The sequence below is a fragment of the Oryctolagus cuniculus genome, chromosome 7, assembly GCF_051225735.1.
Source record: "Oryctolagus cuniculus isolate XC-2025 breed Fujian yellow rabbit chromosome 7, ASM5122573v1, whole genome shotgun sequence".
NCBI classification, from domain to species: Eukaryota; Metazoa; Chordata; class Mammalia; order Lagomorpha; family Leporidae; genus Oryctolagus; species Oryctolagus cuniculus.
This window is the reverse complement of record NC_142873.1, coordinates 140860541-140879492: the sequence shown is the minus strand read 5'-3', so window position 1 is coordinate 140879492 and position 18952 is coordinate 140860541. Positions and strand designations below refer to the sequence as shown.

The 18952-nt window shown below is 50.0% G+C and overlaps 1 protein-coding gene across 5 annotated transcripts in view; it reads right to left on the bottom strand.

Annotated features, from left to right (window-relative positions):
* The window catches only part of BSDC1 (BSD domain containing 1), a 31564-nt gene extending 22465 nt beyond the window's left edge, over positions 1 to 9099 (bottom strand). For 2 of the 5 annotated variants that reach the window (XM_089301081.1, XM_002720710.6), the window contains exons 1-4: positions 8934 to 8991; positions 8618 to 8678; positions 3848 to 3964; positions 182 to 349 (exon numbers count right to left, since the gene is read on the bottom strand). In XM_089301081.1, the coding sequence (XP_089157207.1) occupies positions 182 to 349; positions 3848 to 3964; positions 8618 to 8678; positions 8934 to 8944 (357 nt within the window). In that variant the 5' untranslated portion in view covers positions 8945 to 8991. Of the gene's footprint in view, positions 1 to 181; positions 350 to 3847; positions 3965 to 8617; positions 8679 to 8885 lie in introns of all 5 variants that reach the window. The other 3 variants (XM_089301080.1, XM_089301079.1, XM_089301082.1) reach the window with 3 other exon arrangements.
* Positions 9100 to 18952: the final 9853 nt, after the last annotated feature.

Here is an 18952-nt window from a genome sequence, read left to right as displayed (position 1 = left end):
GAGAAATCGGGGTGCTTTTGGGTAGTGGGATCATTAGGTATAATTATGGATATAACTATCTTCTTCTGGCTTATTGGTGTCCTCCAGGTTACATCATGTATTCACGTTTTGGCCTGAACATATGCTGCTGGTCTGAGTACAGGTGGAGCTGAAGACCACTGGGGAGGTGGCCAGTAAATACCTTGGTGCCATCATAGGGTTCAGCTGTGCCAGAGGGTGTGCCCATCAGAGTGATGACGTCACAGTCGATGGTTTTGTCTGGCGAAGGGGCGAAAGTGTCTGAAATCACCCCTAGGAAGTCAGATAACCCCTTCTTCATCTTCTCTGTTGCCCCAGAGGAACCTTCAGTCTGTAGAGAGAACCAAGAGAAGAAGCAAGTGCCCCAGGAGCAGGCTGCAACTGGGGTACAGGGGGTGAAGCACCGGGGACAATGTGTACCACGTGTGGGGACAAAGGACGTGTGCAAGACCCTTCACTCCATCCCTGGGCTGAAGGAGACGGGTTGTGTAGATCACAGCAGAGATCCTTGACCAGTTGTTTCACCAAAATTCCAGGGTCAAAAATCAAAAGGAGGGAGGTAAGCTTTTGGTGCAACCGTTAAGCCACTCGGGATCCTCACATCCCATACTGCAGTGCTGGAGTTTGAGTCCTGGCCCTGCTCCAAATCCAGCTTCCCGTTAACCCACATCCTGGGAGGTGGCGAGTGACAGCTCAGTATTTGGGTTCTCGCTACCCATGTCAGAGACTCAGGTTTAGTTCACATCTACTAGTTTTGGTCTGGCCCATCCTTGGATTTTGTGGGCATTTGAGGAATGAACTAGTGGATGGCAAATTTCTGTGCCTTTCTGCCTTTCAAATAAATACAATAAATTAAAAAACAACCTGGCAGGAGGGGCCGATGTTTGGTATAGCAGTTAAGATGCCACTACTTGAGGAAGCTGCATCCCAAATCATAGTGCCTGCCTTGAGTCCCAGCTACTTCTTGCTTCTGACTCAGTCTCCTGCGAATGTATCTGGGAGGTAGAATATGATGGATCAAGTACTTGGTTTCCTGCCACCCACATGGAGACCTGGATGGAGTCCTGTCTTTGGGTTTTGGTCTAGCCTTGGCTGTTTTAGGCATTTGGAGAGTGAACCAGCAGAGGAAAGCTCTCTCTCTCTCTCCGTCACCCTGCCTTTCAAATAAATAAGTAATCTTTTTTTTTTTAAAGATTTATTGATTTGTTTGAAAGGCAGAGTTACAGAGATTCAGAGGCAGAGAGAAAAGGAGAAAGAGAGAGAGAGAGAGAGGTCTTCTATCCGCTTGTTCACTCCTCAAATGGCCACAACAGCTGGAGCTGTGCTGATCTAAAGCCAGAAGTCAGGAGCTTCTTCTGGGTCTCCCATGTGGGTGCAGGGGCCCAAGCACTTGGGCTATCTTCCACTGCCTTCCCAGGCCACAGCAGAGAGCTGGATCAGGAGTGAAGCAGTTGGGTCTGGAACATCCATATGGGTTGCTGGCACCGCAGGTGGTAGCTTTACCAGCTACGCCATGGCACCAGCTCATAAATAAGTAATCTTAAAAAAAAAAAAAAAAAAAAAAAAGACGTTGCTTGGGATGCCTACATTCCATATTGGACTGCCTGGGTTCAAGTCATGGTTCTACACCCAATTCCGGCTTTCTACTGATGCACAGCCTAGGAGGTAGCAGGTGATGGCTGGAGTAGCTGGTTCCTGCCTCCCCCCGTAGGAGATCTAGATTGAGCTCCTGGCTCCTGGCTTTGGCCTGGCCCAGCCCCAGGAGTTGTGGGCAACTGGGGAGTGAACCAGGGAACAGGAAATCTCTCTTAGTCTCTCTCTGCCTTTCAAATAAAGAAAATAATAAATATGGAAATTTTTAAGAAATTGGCAGGAGAGAAATCATCCCATAGACTTCAGTGGGCAAGACTACCTTTCCATGGGTACAGTGGTAGGAAAGTACTAGCTCTGGAATGACATGGATTTGAATCTCAGCTCTACCACTTGTTTATGAAACTTAACCTTGTGGCTATATAAATTCTCCATAAGGATACTGTTTAGATTAGAAGATAAGGCACAGGCCATGTCTGGCACACAGCAAACACTTCATCAATAGCAGCATTTTCTCACTGCAATTTCATCATCATCGCTGCTCAGGGAGTAGAACACTCTGCACAAAGCTTGGGGAAATCAGGGCAGGATGAGAACAGACAGCCTTGCCTTGCCTGGTTCCTGTGACTTCCTGGAAGGGGGCAGCAAGGCCACCAAATCTGAGCCACATGGGTCAGAATGCCCTCAACAGGCAAGGATGGGGTGCTGAGTCAAGGTTAGATTTCAAAAACCTCATGGAAAACTGTAATACTCCTGATTAAGTTGCCCACACATTTTCAACCTAGAACCTGTCATAGAACCTGACACATGTTAGCACATATATGCCAGTACTGTCATATTTGTTGAATGGAAAAAAAGGAACAGATGAATAAAATAAAAAAGTAGTATCTCTCCTATGGTTAGACTTGGAGCAGTTCAACAGGGTCACCACTTGTCATTCAAGCTCACCAGTAGCTGTGGCGAGCAGGCAGACAGTATTTTACAGGAGAATTTAACAAGATAAGCATGACTAAAAAAAAAACCCAAACTTGTTTTTCCATAACAGAGCCACTGATGTAGCTGGTGATCAACATCTGGTGATGCAGAAACTACAATCTGGTCCAATGCTAAAGGGAAAACTCCAATATAAAAATCGGCACCTGGGAGCAGGCATTTAGCCTAGCAGTCAAGGCGCCTGCATCCCATGTAAGAGTGCCTGGGTTAGATTCCCATCTCTGGATTCTCACTCCAATTTCCTGCCAGTGCAGATCCTGGGAGGCGGTGGTGACAGCTAAGTAGTTGGATTCCAGCCAACCACATGGGAAACCTGGACTGCATTACTGACTCCTGGCTTCAGCCCTGGCCATCACGGGCATTTGGGAGAGTGAACCAGTAGATGGGAGCTCTCTTGTCTTTCTGCCTCCTTAAATAATTAAAAAAACCCACCAAAAACCAAAAACCAAAAACCAGGGCATTGTACTTTACCGGAAACTTAAAGATATGTGCAGAGAGATCTCTGAATATATACAATTTTCACTGATTTTATAACCTAACTCCTATTTCACAAGAGGATTCCACTGAGTATTTTTGAGTTTAGGGTCAATAAGAATATAAATTTACACATTTCTAGTGGATTGTTTTGTAATAACTATTAAAACGGCTAAAACTATACTCACCGTATGATCCCTTCCAACATTTTATTATACAGAAAATATTATGGCAGTGGGCAAAGACTTAGCAATCAGAATGTTCACTACAGTTCTGTGTTCAATTCTAGCGAAACTAAAACAGGAAACTAGGAAGTAGTTACATCCACATGATAGACTACCATGCCATTTATAATACTGTATAATATGGTTTACAACAATTATAAGGTCAAAGAATAGGTTTCAAAACTTGGTATTCAGTTGACTCAAGTTTTCGAAAAAGAATTCCTAAGAGTGTACCCCCAAAATATTAATAGTTATCTCTGGGAGATGAAATTATGGATGTCTCTAAATTGGTCTTTCTTTTTTTCACTTATCTATACTTTGCTTGCAATAAATGACTTTGTTAATAGAAAACATTTGCCAAAATAATACAGAAATGGGAAAGCTATCAACATGTATAGCTTATTTTCTTGACAAATGCTACTTTTTCAAAATGGGAGGAAAGATAATTCCCCTGTTTTCCCCACAGGGGGAAAACCGTCACTTAATAGTAAGGCTGGGAGCCCCCACCAGGGCCCCGGGCAGTCACTCGGAGGTGCGGGTGCACTCACAGCTAGCTTCTCCTTGACCACGCTGGCCGTGGCCGCGATGGTGCAGGCCGTGTCATGCTGCACCACCTGGGTAAACTCCGTCAGGTCCCGCTTCATGAACTCCAGGGCTTCAGAGGACTGTGGGAAGACAGAAAGCGATGAGAAAGCCAGCTGGTCCCCACCCCGTTCTTCTGTTCCCTGTGCTTCAGTACCAGGCACAAGGAAATCTGGGGCGCCTGGGCCTGGACACAGGCTCACTCGTCCCAGTTCTATGACCTGGGATTACCTGACAGCACAGTGCAGGGCACTCCTGCTACTCGGAGCCCAGGCACTCACAAACCGGAGAGGCCATGAGTAAGTCTCAGCTGGTCCCCTCTGTTGCCCCATGAGGGAAGGGGACTGGATCAGTGATTCCCAAGTGCATGTCGGGGAAGAGGAGACAGTTACAATCTGAAAGCTAAACTGAAGAAGTGCTTTGATAGGAGGTAAGTCATGGTATTTGTTTCCCAATGTCAAACACAAGGGGACTTCAAAAAGTTCATGGAAAAGAAGCAAAGGTTTATTTCAGCACAAAAATATTGAAATCTATGAATACTCATAATGTGAAGAAGAGCTATATAATATTAAATGAAAGAGTTTCTATTTTCATTTTTTCTTACAGAGAAATTGAGTTGAAATGAGGCAGTATGTGAAATTACTTATCTTCAGTTTCTTTTCTTCAAAGCAACACTATACTTTTTTTTTCAAAGATTTATTTATTTACTTGAGAGGCAGAGTTACAGATAGAGAGAGGGAGAGACAGCAAGAAAGTTCTTCTCTCTGCTGGTTCACTCCCCAAAAGGCCACAATAGTGGGAGCAGGGCCCATCCGAAGCCAGGAGCCAGGAGCTTCCTCCAGGTCTCCCATGTGGGTGCAGGGGCCCAAGCACTTGGGGCCATCAGCAAGGAGCTAGATTAGAAATGGAACAGCCAGGACTTGAACCGGAGCCCATATAGGATGCCAGCTCCACAGGTGGATGCTTAACCTACTTGGCCACAGTGCTGGCCCCATTATCTTTAGGTTTAAAAAATATGTTGCATTAGGGACCAGCATTGTGGTGCAGCAGGTTAAACTGCTGTTTGCGAGGCCAGCATCCTGTATCTGAGAACTGACCCAGCTCCCTGCCAATGCACCTAAGAAGGCAGTAGAAGTTGGCCTAAGTACTCGGGCCCCTGCCGCCCACACTGGAGACACAAATGGAGTTCCTGAATCTTGGCTTTGGCCTGGCCCAGTCTCAGATGTTGTGGCCGTTTGGCCGGTGAACCAGTGGATGGAAGAGCTCTGTCTCTGTTCCTCTTCCTTTCAAATAAGTAAATCCTTAAAAAACGTATGTGTCAGGGCACACTGGCCCTGTTTCACTCTCCTCAGTGTTATACACAATCCTGCTAGCAAGCCCTGCATCTGTACTTTCACTGAGGAGGCCTCCGTCAGCCCTCGTGCCCTCCCACTGCGCCCCTCACTGAGCTCCAGCTGGCTGTCCCTCCAGTTTCTCACATGCCACCTGCCCTCACGCAGTGTCTGAACACGTTATCCTCTCTCCCTGACACATCTTCAAAGCAAGTGACAAACAAGGACCCCGCCCTGGTAGTTCCTGCCCATCCTCAGGCCAGTGCTTCACTGTCACCTCCCCGGGCGCCCTCGCTGGGTCCCCATCTCTGCTCCACCAGTTCTCACGTGGGAGATTTAGGTTTACCTGCTCAACGTCTGTCTTCCTGGAAACACCGTGACTTCCTGGAACACAGAGCCCAAGTGTCTGATTCACTGATGCTTCCCCAATGTCTAACACAGAGCTTCACCCTAGCAGGTGCTCAAAACTGTGCCTGTGAAGCTTCCATGTACCAGGACATCTTAATGACGTAGCTATTTCCATAACTATTTGACGAACAGCTGTCTTTTCCACTAGATTGTGAGCTCTGAGGGGGCAAAAAGAATAGACATGGTGTTTGCCCTGAAGAAAATCAGTCTCTTGGGGGAAATGTTCAAATAACAGTGCTGGTGTGTAAGGGAAGTGGGGAGGATTTAGGGAAGGAAACACAGGCCCAGGCCCTAAACAATGAACAGGTGTCCCCTAAGGAAATGTGGACACGAGGTCTGTTGAAACCTTTGAGCACGTTAGTCCTGATGAACATAAAATGTGAAGTAGTTCAGGGGGGCCAGCGCTGTGGCTTAGCAGCTAAAGCTGCCGCCTGCAGTGCCGGCATCCCATGTAGATACCAGTTCGAGTCCTGGCTACTCCACTTCTGATCCAGCTCTCTGCTATGGCCTGGGAAAGCGGCAGAAGATGGCCCAAGTCCTTGGGTCCCTGGACCCGCGTGGGAGACCTGGAAGAAGCTCCTGGCTCCTGATTGGCGCAGCTCTGGCTGTTGCAGCCATCTGGGGGTGAACAGCAGATGGAAGACCTCTCTCTGTCTCTCCCTTTCTCTGTAAATCCGCTTCTCAAATAAATAGATAAAACTTTAAAAAAAAAAAAGTCTTCAGAACTATATCTTAAGGAGCAGGCAGAGGAAGAAAGACTCAAACAATTAGGAGAGTTTGCAGAAGCAGGTAGAGAACTGAGAGAACCATGTGACCAAAGCCCAGAGTCAAGTTTCAGGAAAGAGGGAGAGTCCAATGCAGCAGAGAGGTCCAGAGCGATAAGGGCTGAACACCATCTGCTGGATTTGGCAGGAGGCAGGTGAAGCTGAGTGCAAAAACAGATAAGGTTCTAGGTGGTGGCTTGAGGGGCGGAGAGGGAGTTAAGAGAGACCATGCTGTTGATCTTACATTCCAAAAAGTTGATGAGTTTATTTCCTAGAGGTGAAAGGGGCAAAGTAAACAGGGAGCTTGAAGGAAGAGTCAGCCTTTGGGAAAGTTTCTGAACTCAAGGGGCAAATTACACACTGAGTGAGGCTTCTGGAAGCGCTCAGGCCCAGATGCGATCTACAGGCCGAGCGATCTGCGGAAGAACCGAAAAGCAACGTGCCTGGCCCTCAGTGCATGTGCGCACAAAGCAAGCCAGGACAGGAAAAGGAAGGCGCAGAGGAGGGCCGATCACATCACCGCCTCGGAGCCCTGGGCTCAGAGCACTGTACAGATGTGCTACAGGGTTCAAGAGCATTGAGCGAGCAGGGAAGCAAGTGGACCAGATGTGGCCAGGAAGGAAAGCAAGGCCAGTAAAGCGTCAAAAGACCCCAAAAAGAAAATATAATAAAATGGACTGATGGTAGTGTCTACCAGGTGTCCCTGTCACCCTCCACACTTAACAAAACACAGCTAACGCTTCTACAGGACTTAGTATTCTTCTTAGTGCTTTACATATGTCATCATTTAACACTGACGACAATCTCTTCAAGTACGCGTTATTACTATTTCTGCTTTGTAGGTGAGCAAACGAGGCCTGGAGGTCAAGTAACTGGCCCAAGTCCACGTTAACGTGGTTAACAGACAGAGATTAAATCTCACCAAAAAGGCAGAAGCAACACTCACACCTCTGCTTCTAACCAGTAACTCCCAAGAATGAAGATTCTCGGATTCGCAGTGAAAGACTGACCGACTTCGTTTGAGGGCACTTTCAAAAGCTCACGGAGGAAATGGATATCTTCAAAGTTTACTGTGCTGCAGAAATTTCTGAAATCTATGGTTTTTCCATAATGAACATTTTCCATGACCTTTTGCAGTAGCCCTCACTTTCTCAGGAGTTACGGTAAGACCCACACACGGAGGCTCTCATCACAGCCTGGCTGAATGAATTCAGGCTTTCCTCCCACGACACTGCTCCACAGGCAGCTTGCCACCCTGGGCTCATTTTCATGAAAACCCGGAGCAAAGCCTTCTCTCTGAGTCCTCATCACCAACCTAGACAGCTCAGGACACTCTTGCATTCTCTGGGCTGCAGCTGACAGGATGTACAGAGACGCTCAGGCCAAGGGAGGAACAAAAACGCTCCCACGCAGAGGCCTCCTGGAGCTTGCCTGAAGCAGGGCTCACTCCAGTTGCCCGTGATAACTGGTCATTAACTTTTCTCACGACTCAGTTGCTCTGGTTCTGACTGGCACGGAATGAAACAGGCACAGACATCGGCACTGCCCACCGACAGACCCCAGCGCCACTTAGCCCACAGGGCCCTCCACTCTCGGGCCATCCACCTCAGTCACTCTGCCTCTCTTTGCAAACTCCTTGTGCAGAGAGGCCTCTTCAGGCACCAACAAACTCGTCTCTGGCCTGGTTTGTTGCTTTTCATCCCGTCTGGGCAGGGCTCGCCCCAAGAAGGTTCCTGTCTTGACTCCCCGGACTAGACAAGGTACTCCAGCACGTTCCTTTCACAGCACTAACCACATCAGTAATTAAACAGCTATTTGCTTGTCCATCTGGTTAATGGCTGTCTTCCAGCATCTGTTTGGCTACGGTCTGTATCCTCAAGACCTGTTGAGACTCAGAGAGCTAGCTGGGGCACACAGTCTAATATGTGAATAGGTGGGAGTAAGTGTTCTCATGGCCAGAATGCTTTTTCTTCAAGGCCTATATCAAGTGCTCTGTCTTTCACCGAGAAGTTGTGACTTTCTGGAGCTGGTATGCACTGCTCCTTCCTATGGAGCCCTACGAAAGGATCCCTCCAGCCATGCACACAGTCCTTATGTCACCGTGCTCGCACCACACCGGTCTGCGCCGGGGCCTGTGACAGCAGGGCCCAGGTCGGTCTTGAGGCTCCAGACTGCCAGAGCCGGGCAGGGCGGTGCGGGGCCCGGCCGCGGGAAGGGTGCTGGCCCGGCTTACCTTCTCTTTGACTGCCTGGTAGCTCTGCTGCAGCCAGCTCCGCCACCATCCCACGTCCTCCCTGTGGAAGACAGACACATCTGGCGGCCCCGCCGGCACTCCTGCCCACCCAATGATCGGGTCTGTTTTTCCCTGATGTGGGCCGCAGGCCGAGGCTTCGCAGACCGCTTCCCCAACCCCGTCCTGAGACTGCACTCCGCCCGCCAGCTCCGTCCACTCCCGCGCGGATCTCCTGTTCGCCCCAAGGTCCCTTGCCCAGTGCCCAAACCCTGGGAGAATCGGGCCTCAACGCCTAGGAGGAGGATGACGGGCTCACCCTTCCGCCATCTTGCCCGCATGACATCACCACTATTTACCGACCTTTGACTTCCGGCACGGCCCCGCCCCCTCAAGCACCGCCCCGGAGCGCTCGGCCCAATCATCGGGCCGGCTCTGCCTTTGGCCCAATCCCCGCTCCGCTCCATCATTAAACCCCGCCTCCCCGAGCTCGCTTCGCAGTCAGGCCGGAGTTTACCTCTAAACTCCGCCCCTGAGCTCTCGATCCAATCCTCATCCAGTACAGTTCCCTGTATGGCAGCGGCTAACTTCCGATACGGTGGCCGGTGGGTGCCGCGCTCAGCCTGCTCCCTGTGGGAGAACTCGGAGGGGAGGAGAGGAAGATCGGGATTCGGGCTGGGAAGCCAGTGGGATGCCGGCACTGCCCGCCGGCGCCTTAACCCGCTGCACCACAGCGCCGGCCTCTGCTGTCTTGTCGCTGGACGTCCCAGAGCTCAGTCCCTGCTCCTCTCTTTTTCCATGTCTGTAATCATTTCTTAGGTAATCTCATCAAGTCTCCTGACTTTAGATGCCATCTATGTGCTGACAGCTCTCAGATTCTCTCTCCGGCCCACGCAAGTTCTCTGGACACCAGGCTGGATTGCACGTGTAATAGGCATGTTAAACTCAACAGGTCCTAAAACAGACTTATGCATTCCACCTCAACTTCCTGCAGACTCCCCACGTCTGTAAATGACACCCTCATTCTTCTATTGCTCAGGCGAAAGCCTGGGAGTCATCTTTGTTCACTTTCTTTCATACATTTACTTTCATTCATAGCATTTAAAAGCTGATTCCTTAACGAATCCAGCAGGCTTTGCCTTTAAATCACCACCAGAATCTAATCCTGCCACCTTCGCCTCTAGTATGTAGTTTCAATCCACCATCATCTCTCACCTGGTTAATTGCAAGAGCCTCTTAACTAGTATCTGTCCACCAACTCTTGCCTTCCTTAAATCTAGTGTTAATTTGTCCTGAAAGCAATATTTTAGGAAATATACGTTGGTGGAAATGCACAGTGGTGCGGTTGCTGTGGTAATAAAGTATGGCATTTCCTCAAAAAACTAAGCATAGAATTACCATATGTTTTCACAATTCCACTCCTGAATATAGATGACCAAAAGAATTGAAATAGGAGCTCCAACAGGTATTTGTACACCACGTTTGAAGCAGCTTCTTTCACAATAGCCAAAAGGTGGTAGCAACCAAGTGTCAGATGAATGAGTAAATAAAATGTAGTACATATATATATAATGAATATTGCTTAGTCTTAAGAAGGAAGGAAATTCTTTTTTTTTTTTTTTTTTGACAGGCAGAGTGGACAGTGAGAGAGAGAGACAGAGAGAAAGGTCTTCCTTTGCCGTTGGTTCACCCTCCAATGGCCGCCGCGGCCGGCGCACCACGCTGATCCGATGGCAGGAGCCAGGAGCCAGGTGCTTTTCCTGGTCTCCCATGGGGTGCAGGGCCCAAGCACCTGGGCCATCCTCCACTGCACTCCCTGGCCACAGCAGAGAGCTGGCCTGGAAGAGGGGCAACCGGGACAGAATCCGGTGCCCCGACCGGGACTAGAACCCGGTGTGCCGGCGCCGCAAGGCGGAGGATTAGCCTATTGAGCCGCGGCGCCGGCCCAGGAAGGAAATTCTGAGGACAGATGTTTGGGCTCGTCACTGAATACCAGTTAGGACACCTGCATTCCTAGCAGAGTGCCTGTGTTTGCACCCCAGTTCCACTCCTGATTCCAGCCTCCTGCTACCGTGCCCCCAGGAGGCAACAGGCGATGGCTCCAGTAGTTGGGCCCCTGCCTCACCTGGGAGACCTGGACTGAGTTCTTGCTTCCAACTTCAGCCTGGCCCGGCCCTGCCTGCTGCAGGAGTGGACAAGCAGATGGGCATTCTCTGTTTTCCTGTCTCTTTCTTTGCCTCTCAAACAAATAAGAACATTTTTGTTAAGTAGGAAGGAAATTCTGACACATACTACAATATAATTGAACCCTGAATACACTATGTTAAGGTGAAATGAGCTAGTTACAGAGGGGCAAAACATTGTATGCTTCCATTTATATGAGACACCTAGAGTGGTCAAATTCATAGAGATAGAAAGTAGGATGGGTGATTGTATTAGTCTCTTTTTCATTACTATAATGAAATACCTGAGGCAGGCTACTTTATTATTTTTTTTGACAGGCAGAGTTAGACAGTGAGAGAGAGAGAGAAAGAGAAAGGTCTTCCTTCCGTTGGTTCATCCCCCAAATGGCCACCATGGCCGGCGCTGCGCTGATCTGAAGCCAGGAGCCAGGTGCTTCTTCCTGGTCTCCCATGTGGGTGCAGGGCCCAAGAACCTGTGCCATCCTCCACTTCCCTCCCTGGCCACAACAGAGAGCTGGACTGGAATAGGAGCATCCGGGACAGAATGCGGCGCCCCAACCAGCGCCCACATGGGATGCTGGCGCCACAGGCGAAGGACCAGCCAAGTGAGCCGCGGCGCTGGCCCCTGAGGCAGGCTACTTTATAAAGAAAAGAGGTAGAGGTAGGAATTGTGGCACAGCAGGATAAACCAAAGCTTGGGATGCCTGTGCCAGTTCAAGTCCCATCTGTTCCACTTCTAATCCAGCTTCCTGCTGATGCACCCTGGGAGGCAGCAGGTGATGGCCCAGCGATTGAGTTCCTGCACCCATGTAGGAGGCTCAGATGAAGTTTCCTAGTTTTAGTCTGGCCCAACCTGTCTGTTGCAGGCACTTAGGGAGTGAACCAGTAGATGGAGGTGCCTTCTCCCTCCCCACCCCCACTCTGCTTTTCAAGTAGATAAAAAATAAATAAGTAGTTAAAAATTACATTTGAGCCGGCGCCGTGGCTCACTAGGCTAATCCTCCGCCTTGCGGCGCCGGCACACCGGGTTCTAGACCCGGCAGGTCGCCGGATTCTGTCCCGGTTGCCCCTCTTCCAGGCCAGCTCTCTGCTGTGGCCAGGGAGTGCAGTGGAGGATGGCCCAGGTGCTTGGGCCCTGCACCCCATGGGAGACCAGGATAAGTACCTGGCTCCTGCCATTGGATCAGCGTGGTGCGCTGGCCGCAGCGCGCCGGCCACGGCCATTGGAGGGTGAACCAATGGCAAAAGGAAGACCTTTCTCTCTGTCTCTCTCTCTCACTGCCCACTCTGCCTGTCAAAAAAAAAATACATTTTAAAAAGAAGCTTTTTTTGACTGATGGTTCTGGAAGTACAGAATCTAGAGGACTCATCTCACAATGGCCTCTGTGTTGGTCAGCTTGTCATTATTTTAAAATACCTGAAACGGCTTTCTTGGGAAAGAAAGTGTTTATTTTTGGCCTACAGTTTTGGAGGCTCACAGTTCAAGACTGGGTCGCTCATTAGTCTTGCATCTGGTGGAGGCTGCCAATGGTATAAGAGTCAGATGTTCACATGGTGAGCCAGAAAATAAAGAGAAGCTAGGCCAAATTCAGCTTAAATAACCAACCCTTTTGTGGGAACTGCCTGCCCAGGGCAAGGTCCCAGTGATCTAAAGATCTACGGGGCCTACCTCCTGGCACTATAATTGGATCAAGTCTCCACCTTGTCCATTCGATGTTGCTGTGGATTCATTCTGAGAGGAGGAGCATGGTGGGGGCAAGAGGTGCAGTGTCACCACACAGACCCTGGGAGTTGGGTGAAAGTGGGCCAGAGGCGAGCGGCCCGCACACTCATTTATTTCAGTTGGTACAGCAGCTTATATAGCCAAGGCAGCCAATCCGATCAAGGGGCGGTTTATGCCGTAACCAATCACAGCTTGTTGCTAGGCAGGCTACTTTGCCAGGTGGGTTCCGCAGCCATTTCCTGAGTAACTGACACTTGCTTGCCGGTGGCCATCTTGGCACAGCCTTCTCATTCCACCACATTTCCCCCTTTTTGTTTGTTTTTGAGCAATAGGAGGCATAATCCTTGGCCATACCATTGTTGGCCCCGTTTCCATGTGGTCTCCTCATACAGCTGTGCTGGTCTTAGATTGTCCCCCAGGGGATCTTACCCATCATTGACTAACCAGCCCTCAAAATGGGAGACCACAGGAGTGCTCAGATTGGGGTAGGAATGAGGAACAATGGTAATCAGGAATGGCATGACCTCACACAGGCTGTGGGCCATTTGAGTGGCTGACTGGAGCTAGTGGGGTATAAAGCAGTAGCGGATGTGGCTGTGGGCAGTTCCTCAGGGTAGGATGATAGGGCAGCAGCTTGACAAACAGTAGCAGGTGCATCCACTAACAAGGCGGTCTCTCAGTCTTGTTCATCTGGTTCTGGTTGACTGTCAGTTGCAGGCTTGATGTTTCTGGCTGGTACCCAAATGGGCTGTCCCACATTCTCTGGAAAGACACAAGCATATCCTCTGTCCTTGGTTAGCAGAAGCCTTTTTACAGGTGTTGGAATCCAGGGCCTGAATTCTGCATCTGCTCTGACATTAATGGCAAACATGCAGATGGGGTGGGATCTAGTAGTTGCCCTGAGAGCCTGGGTTACCCGGGGACTGCCACAAATGTAGGGGTCCTCACTGGATATGGATGGGATGACCTCGCAGGGGTTATCGCCTCGAGGTCATCTGAGTTCATTCCATGGATATCTGGGGGGTGGCTGACTAGGTATTGTTGCGTTGTCTGCTGTCATCTCATTTTCACTGTCGGAGCTCTCTCTCCCTAAGTCATCAACTGCTGCCTGTGAGGCAGAGGCCTGGAATGACAGGCTCTTATCACTCACAGATCCATTATGTTTGGTAATTTGTGTGGGCTTCTGAGAAGGGAGTATGTTTCCCATGTTTGAGTGCTTAAGAGCAGTGCACCATGTCAACTCTAGCCAAAGGAAAGACACCCACAGCTCTGCTGTCATAACAAAGCAAATTCCTAGCACCTCAGTGGCTGATGGCATTCTGCAGGGGTTCCCTACATTAGATGAACAGACAGTGGTGTATCAGATCGTACGTATGTCCTGTGCTTAGTAGGGGACTTCCTTGATCTGTTAGGTCAAGGCCGTATGCCCACACGGTGTTTCTGGAGTATCACCTCTCTCTCTCTCTCTCTCTCTCTCTTTTTTGACAGGAAGAGTGGATAGTGAGAGAGAGAGACAGAGAGAAAGGTCTTCCTTTGCCGTTGGTTCACCCTCCAATGGCCGCCACGGCCAGCGCGCTGCGGCAGCGCTGATCCGATGGCAGGAGTAGTGGTTTCCAGGGGCTGGAGGAGGAGGGAAGTGGAAAGTGTTATTTAGTGAGTACAGAGTTCCAGTTAGAAAAATCAGGAAGTCCTAGAGGTGGATGGTGGTGATGGCTGCACAACAGTGCAAATATGTACACTGCTACTGAAATGTGCACTTAAAAATGGTGAGAATGGCCGGCGCCGTGGCTCACTAGGCTAATTCTCTGCCTTGCGGTGCCGGCACACAGGGTTCTAGTCCTGGTCGGGGTGCTGGATTCTGTCCTGGTTGCCCCTCTTCCAGGCCAGCTCTCTGCTGTGGCCCGGGAAGGCAGTGCTTGGGCCCTGCACCCGTATGGGAGACCAGGAGAAGCACCTGACTCTTGCCTTCGGATCAGCTCGGTGTGTCGGCCGTAGTGCACCGGCCGCAGCAGCCATTGGAGGGTGAACCAACCGCAAAGGAAGACCTTTCTCTCTATCTCTCTCTCTCTCACTGTCCACTCTGCCTGTCTAAAAAAAAAAAAATGGTGAGAATGGTAAACTTCATGGAAAATATATCCTGACACAATTAAAAACCTGTGTCTGCCCTCCTAGGACACCCGTGACCCTGACCCTGGAGCTGCCCATCGAGTTGCTGTCTTAACTCAGCTGCTCATTTCACTATGCTTGACAAGGCTGTTTGACCCAAATACACACACAGGACTTTCAATGCATGTTTTCCCGTGCCCCTGCCCCAGGACACACTTAAGAAGTAGCTTTTGATCCCTAGTGGTGTGCTTTTAATTTTAAGCCGTTTTCAGAGTATCATGATTGTTGCCGAAATTGTTTATGGCTTTTTCATTTCAGTCATTTCTTCCAATGGACTTTAGCTGTGGAGTGCAGCTTAACCTACTTTGTTGTGCTGATGGTTTCTTCTTTAGCAATAGCTTTCGTATTTATTTAAAGATGTTACATGATGGGGTTTTGTTTTTTCATTGTTGTTGTCATTGTCATTGGTCATTTGTCCATATTAAGTCACCTCTTCTGCTCACTTCTTGCTGTGGAAGAAAAAAAGACACGTTATAAAATGACACTTTAAACAAGCCATATGCAGTTTTATTTTATAATGCACTTGGCAAAGCAAATTTGTGATGAAGGAACTGCTCATCTAAGCAAAAGATTCCTGTATGATAGGATTAAAATTTCCTGCATTCTATTTAAAAAAAAATTATGTGTCCGATCATAACGCTCCTCTGCCCACGCTTCTCCAGTGTCTTATTTTGCTTGGAGGAAAAGCCAGTAAGTGGCCAGGGAGGGCGTAGGTAGTCAGCCGCCCTTGCACTGCTGGTCCCTTTAGTCTCGCTGCTCCCCACACTGCGGCTACCATGATGTCCCCGAGAAATCCTGCTGCTCCTGACTTGGGCCTCTGAACTTGCTCTTCCTATTGTTTAAAATGCTCTTACTGGCTGTCGCTGCGGCTCAACAGGTTAATCCTCCGCCTGCAGTGCCGGCACTCGGTTCTAGTCCCGGTCGGGGAGCCGGATTCTGTCCCAGTTGCCCCTCTTCCAGTCCAGCTTTCTGCTGTGGCCCGGGAATGCAGTGGAGGATGGCGCAGGTTCTTGGGCCCTGCACCTGCATGGGAGACCAGGAGAAGCACCTGGCTCCTGGTTTCAGATCAGCGCGATGCGCCGGCCGCAGCGGCCACTGGAGGGTGAACCAACGGTAAAGGAAGAGCTTTCTCTCTCTCTCTCTCTCACTGTCCACTCTGCCTGTAAACAAACAAACAAAAAGAATGCTCTTATCTCAGATACCCACGTGCTTTGACCTTTCACCTCCTTCAGATCTCTACCCAAATATAATCTCACGTAACCGGTCACATTATTTAAAATTGCGGCTTGGCTGGGCAGGTGTTCTGATGCAATGGGTTAAGCCAACACTCGGGACACCCACATCCCTTATGGTGATGTTGGGTCCCGTCTGGACACTGGCACCTCCGCTTCCCATCCAGCTCCCTGCTAATGTGCTTGGGAAGGCAATGGATGATGGCTCAAGTACTTGGGTCCTTGCTACCCATGTAGGAGACACAGATAGAGTTCCAGGCTACCAAATTCAGCCTGGCCCCTTACTGTCTATTGCAGCCGTTTCAGGAATGAACCAGCATATGGAAGATCCCTTGCTTTCTCTCTGTCTCCCCCTCTCTCTCCATCACTCTGCCTTCAAATAAATAAATCTTTAAAAATAAAATGACAGGCCGGCGCCGCGGCTTACTAGGCTAATCCTCCGCCTAGCGGCGCCGGCACACCGGGTTCTAGTCCCGGTCGGGGCGCCGGATTCTGTCCCGGTTGCCCCTCTTCCAGGCCAGCTCTCTGCTGTGGCCAGGGAGTGCAGTGGAGGATGGCCCAGGTGCTTGGGCCCTGCACCCCATGGGAGACCAGGAAAAGCACCTGGCTCCTGGCTCCTGCCACCGGATCGGCGCGGTGCGCCGGCCGCAGCGCGCCGGCCGCGGCGGCCATTGGAGGGTGAACCAACGGCAAAGGAAGACCTTTCTCTCTGTCTCTCTCTCTCACTGTCCACTCTGCCTGTCCAAAAAAAAAAAAAAAAAAATGACAAATCACACCCCAACATTCCCACTCATCTGTCCATACCATTCATTTGCATCTGACATAGCATAAAAGGGTTCTTCAAAAAGTTCACTATCAGAGTGCAAGTTCCACTCCCGGCTGCTCCACTTCTGATCCAGCTTCCTGCTAGTGTGCGCGGGAAATAAGGGGAGGATGGTTCAAGTCCTTGACCCTTGCCACCCATGTGGGAGATCAGGATCAAGTTCCAGGCTCCTGGTTTCAACATGGCCCAGATCTGACCATTGAGACCATCTGGGGAGTAAACCATAAGGTGAAATCTCTCTGTCTCTCTCTCTTTCTCTTTGTGTGTCTCTCTGTCACTCTGCTTTTAAAATAGAACTTTTTTAATAGTTCATAGAAAATGTATATTATGAAAAAAACTCTATTTACACTAAAATGAACTTACCACTTTAAAAAAAATGGTTTATTTATCTATTCATTAAAGTAGTGACAGAGAGAGAGACAGTGAGAAAGAGAGAGAGAGAGAGAGAGAGAGAGATCGATCTTCCATTGCTGGTTCACTCTCCAAATGCCCCCAACAATTTGGCCTAGGCTGGGTTGAAGCCGGGAGCCAAGACCTCCATCCAGGTCTAACACATGGGTGGCAGGAACTCAGGTACTTGAGCTATTATCCTTTGCCTCTCGTGCACATTAGTAGGAAGCTGGATTGGAAGCGTGAAGTAGCTGGGACTTGAGCCAGGTGCTCCATGTGAGATGCAGGCGTCCCAAGCAGTGGGGTTAACCCACTGCACCCCAACCCCACCCTGTGACCTCCAGGAAGGCAGGGATTTTTGTCTGCCTTGTTTTCTTGTCTACATCTCGCACATAGAATAGAGTCGAGTGCACAGTAGATGGTCAGTATTTGATGAGTAAGGAGAGTGAGGACAAACACAGCACTAATTTGGCAATTTCTGGAGCACCTAACATTGAAAGGCAAAAGAGTAAATGGAGGCAAAGCTGCAAAGGCCATTAACATCCAGATTCTTTTATTGTTATTTTTATTTATTTGAGAATCAGAGCTACACACAGAGAGAGGGAGAGACGGAGAGAAAAGTCCTCCATCTGCTGCTTCATTGCCCAAATGGCTGCAATGGCAGAATCTGGGCCAATCTGAAGCCAGGAGCCAGGAGTGTCTTCCGGGTCTAGCAAGTGGGTGCAGGGGCCACAGAAAACTGCTTTCCCAGGCCACAGCAGAGAGCTGGGTCGGCAGTGGAGCAGTCAGGATAGGAACCAGCGCGCTATGGGATGCCGGCACTGCATGCGGAGGCTTAGCTAACTACGCCACAGCGTCAGCACCCCCAGATTCTAGAGAACCTTGAACACAGGACTTAAAATCACAGACGGAGGAGACTCAGCCACAACTGTGAATCAGGAAACAACTTGTGCTGTGAGGGTGGTGTGATCCCATGAGCACACGCGGCAGCTCAGGGGTCCAACATGGCTGCTGACCAAACAGGTGAGCCTTTCTCATGGTCCACCTTCCTCGCAGCTCTGTGAAGTAGGCACTATTTTAAGTTCCATTTCATGAATAAAGATGTGAGAGTCAGGGAAATGGAGTGACTTTCTCAAGGTCACACAGCCGGGAAATGGCAGAACTCTGATCTGAACCCAAGGCTGGCTCACAGAATCAAGTTTCTACAGCTCTGCCAGGTGACAGCTCTGCTTCTCCCAGCCCTCTGCCCGGCCTCCCCACCCAGATGAGAAAGCACAGGCAGGCCGGCCTCCTCCTCTCCGGCAGTAAGTCCACGCCAGCAGGTCCAGGCCTGGCGCAGTGCTTGCCCAAGAGGACAGAGTGGGATGCGCTTCCCGGGCCTGCCGGCCTTTCCCACCTGTCCATGCCCACACCTTGACCCTCAGCTGCCTTCATGGACAACAACCACTGGCAGCACACACGTCTGGATTCAAATACCAGATCATCCCTTATCAGCGTGGGGCCTTGGGCAATTCAACTTCCCGAGGTTTCAGAGTCTTCATCCTTAAAAAGGGACAGGAGGGGCCAGTGCTGTGGCACAGCGGGTTAAAGCCCTGGCCTGAAGCACCAGCATCCCATATGGGCACTGGTTCTAGTCCTGGCTGCTCCTCTGCCAACCCAGCTCTCTGCTATGGCCTGGGAAAGCAGTGGAAGATGGCCCAAGTCCTTGGGCCCCAGCACCAGTATGGGAGACCTGGAAGAAACTCCTGGCTCCTGGCTTTGGATTAGCCCAGCTCCAGCCATTTCGCCTTTTAGGGAGTGAACCAGTGGATGGAAGACTTC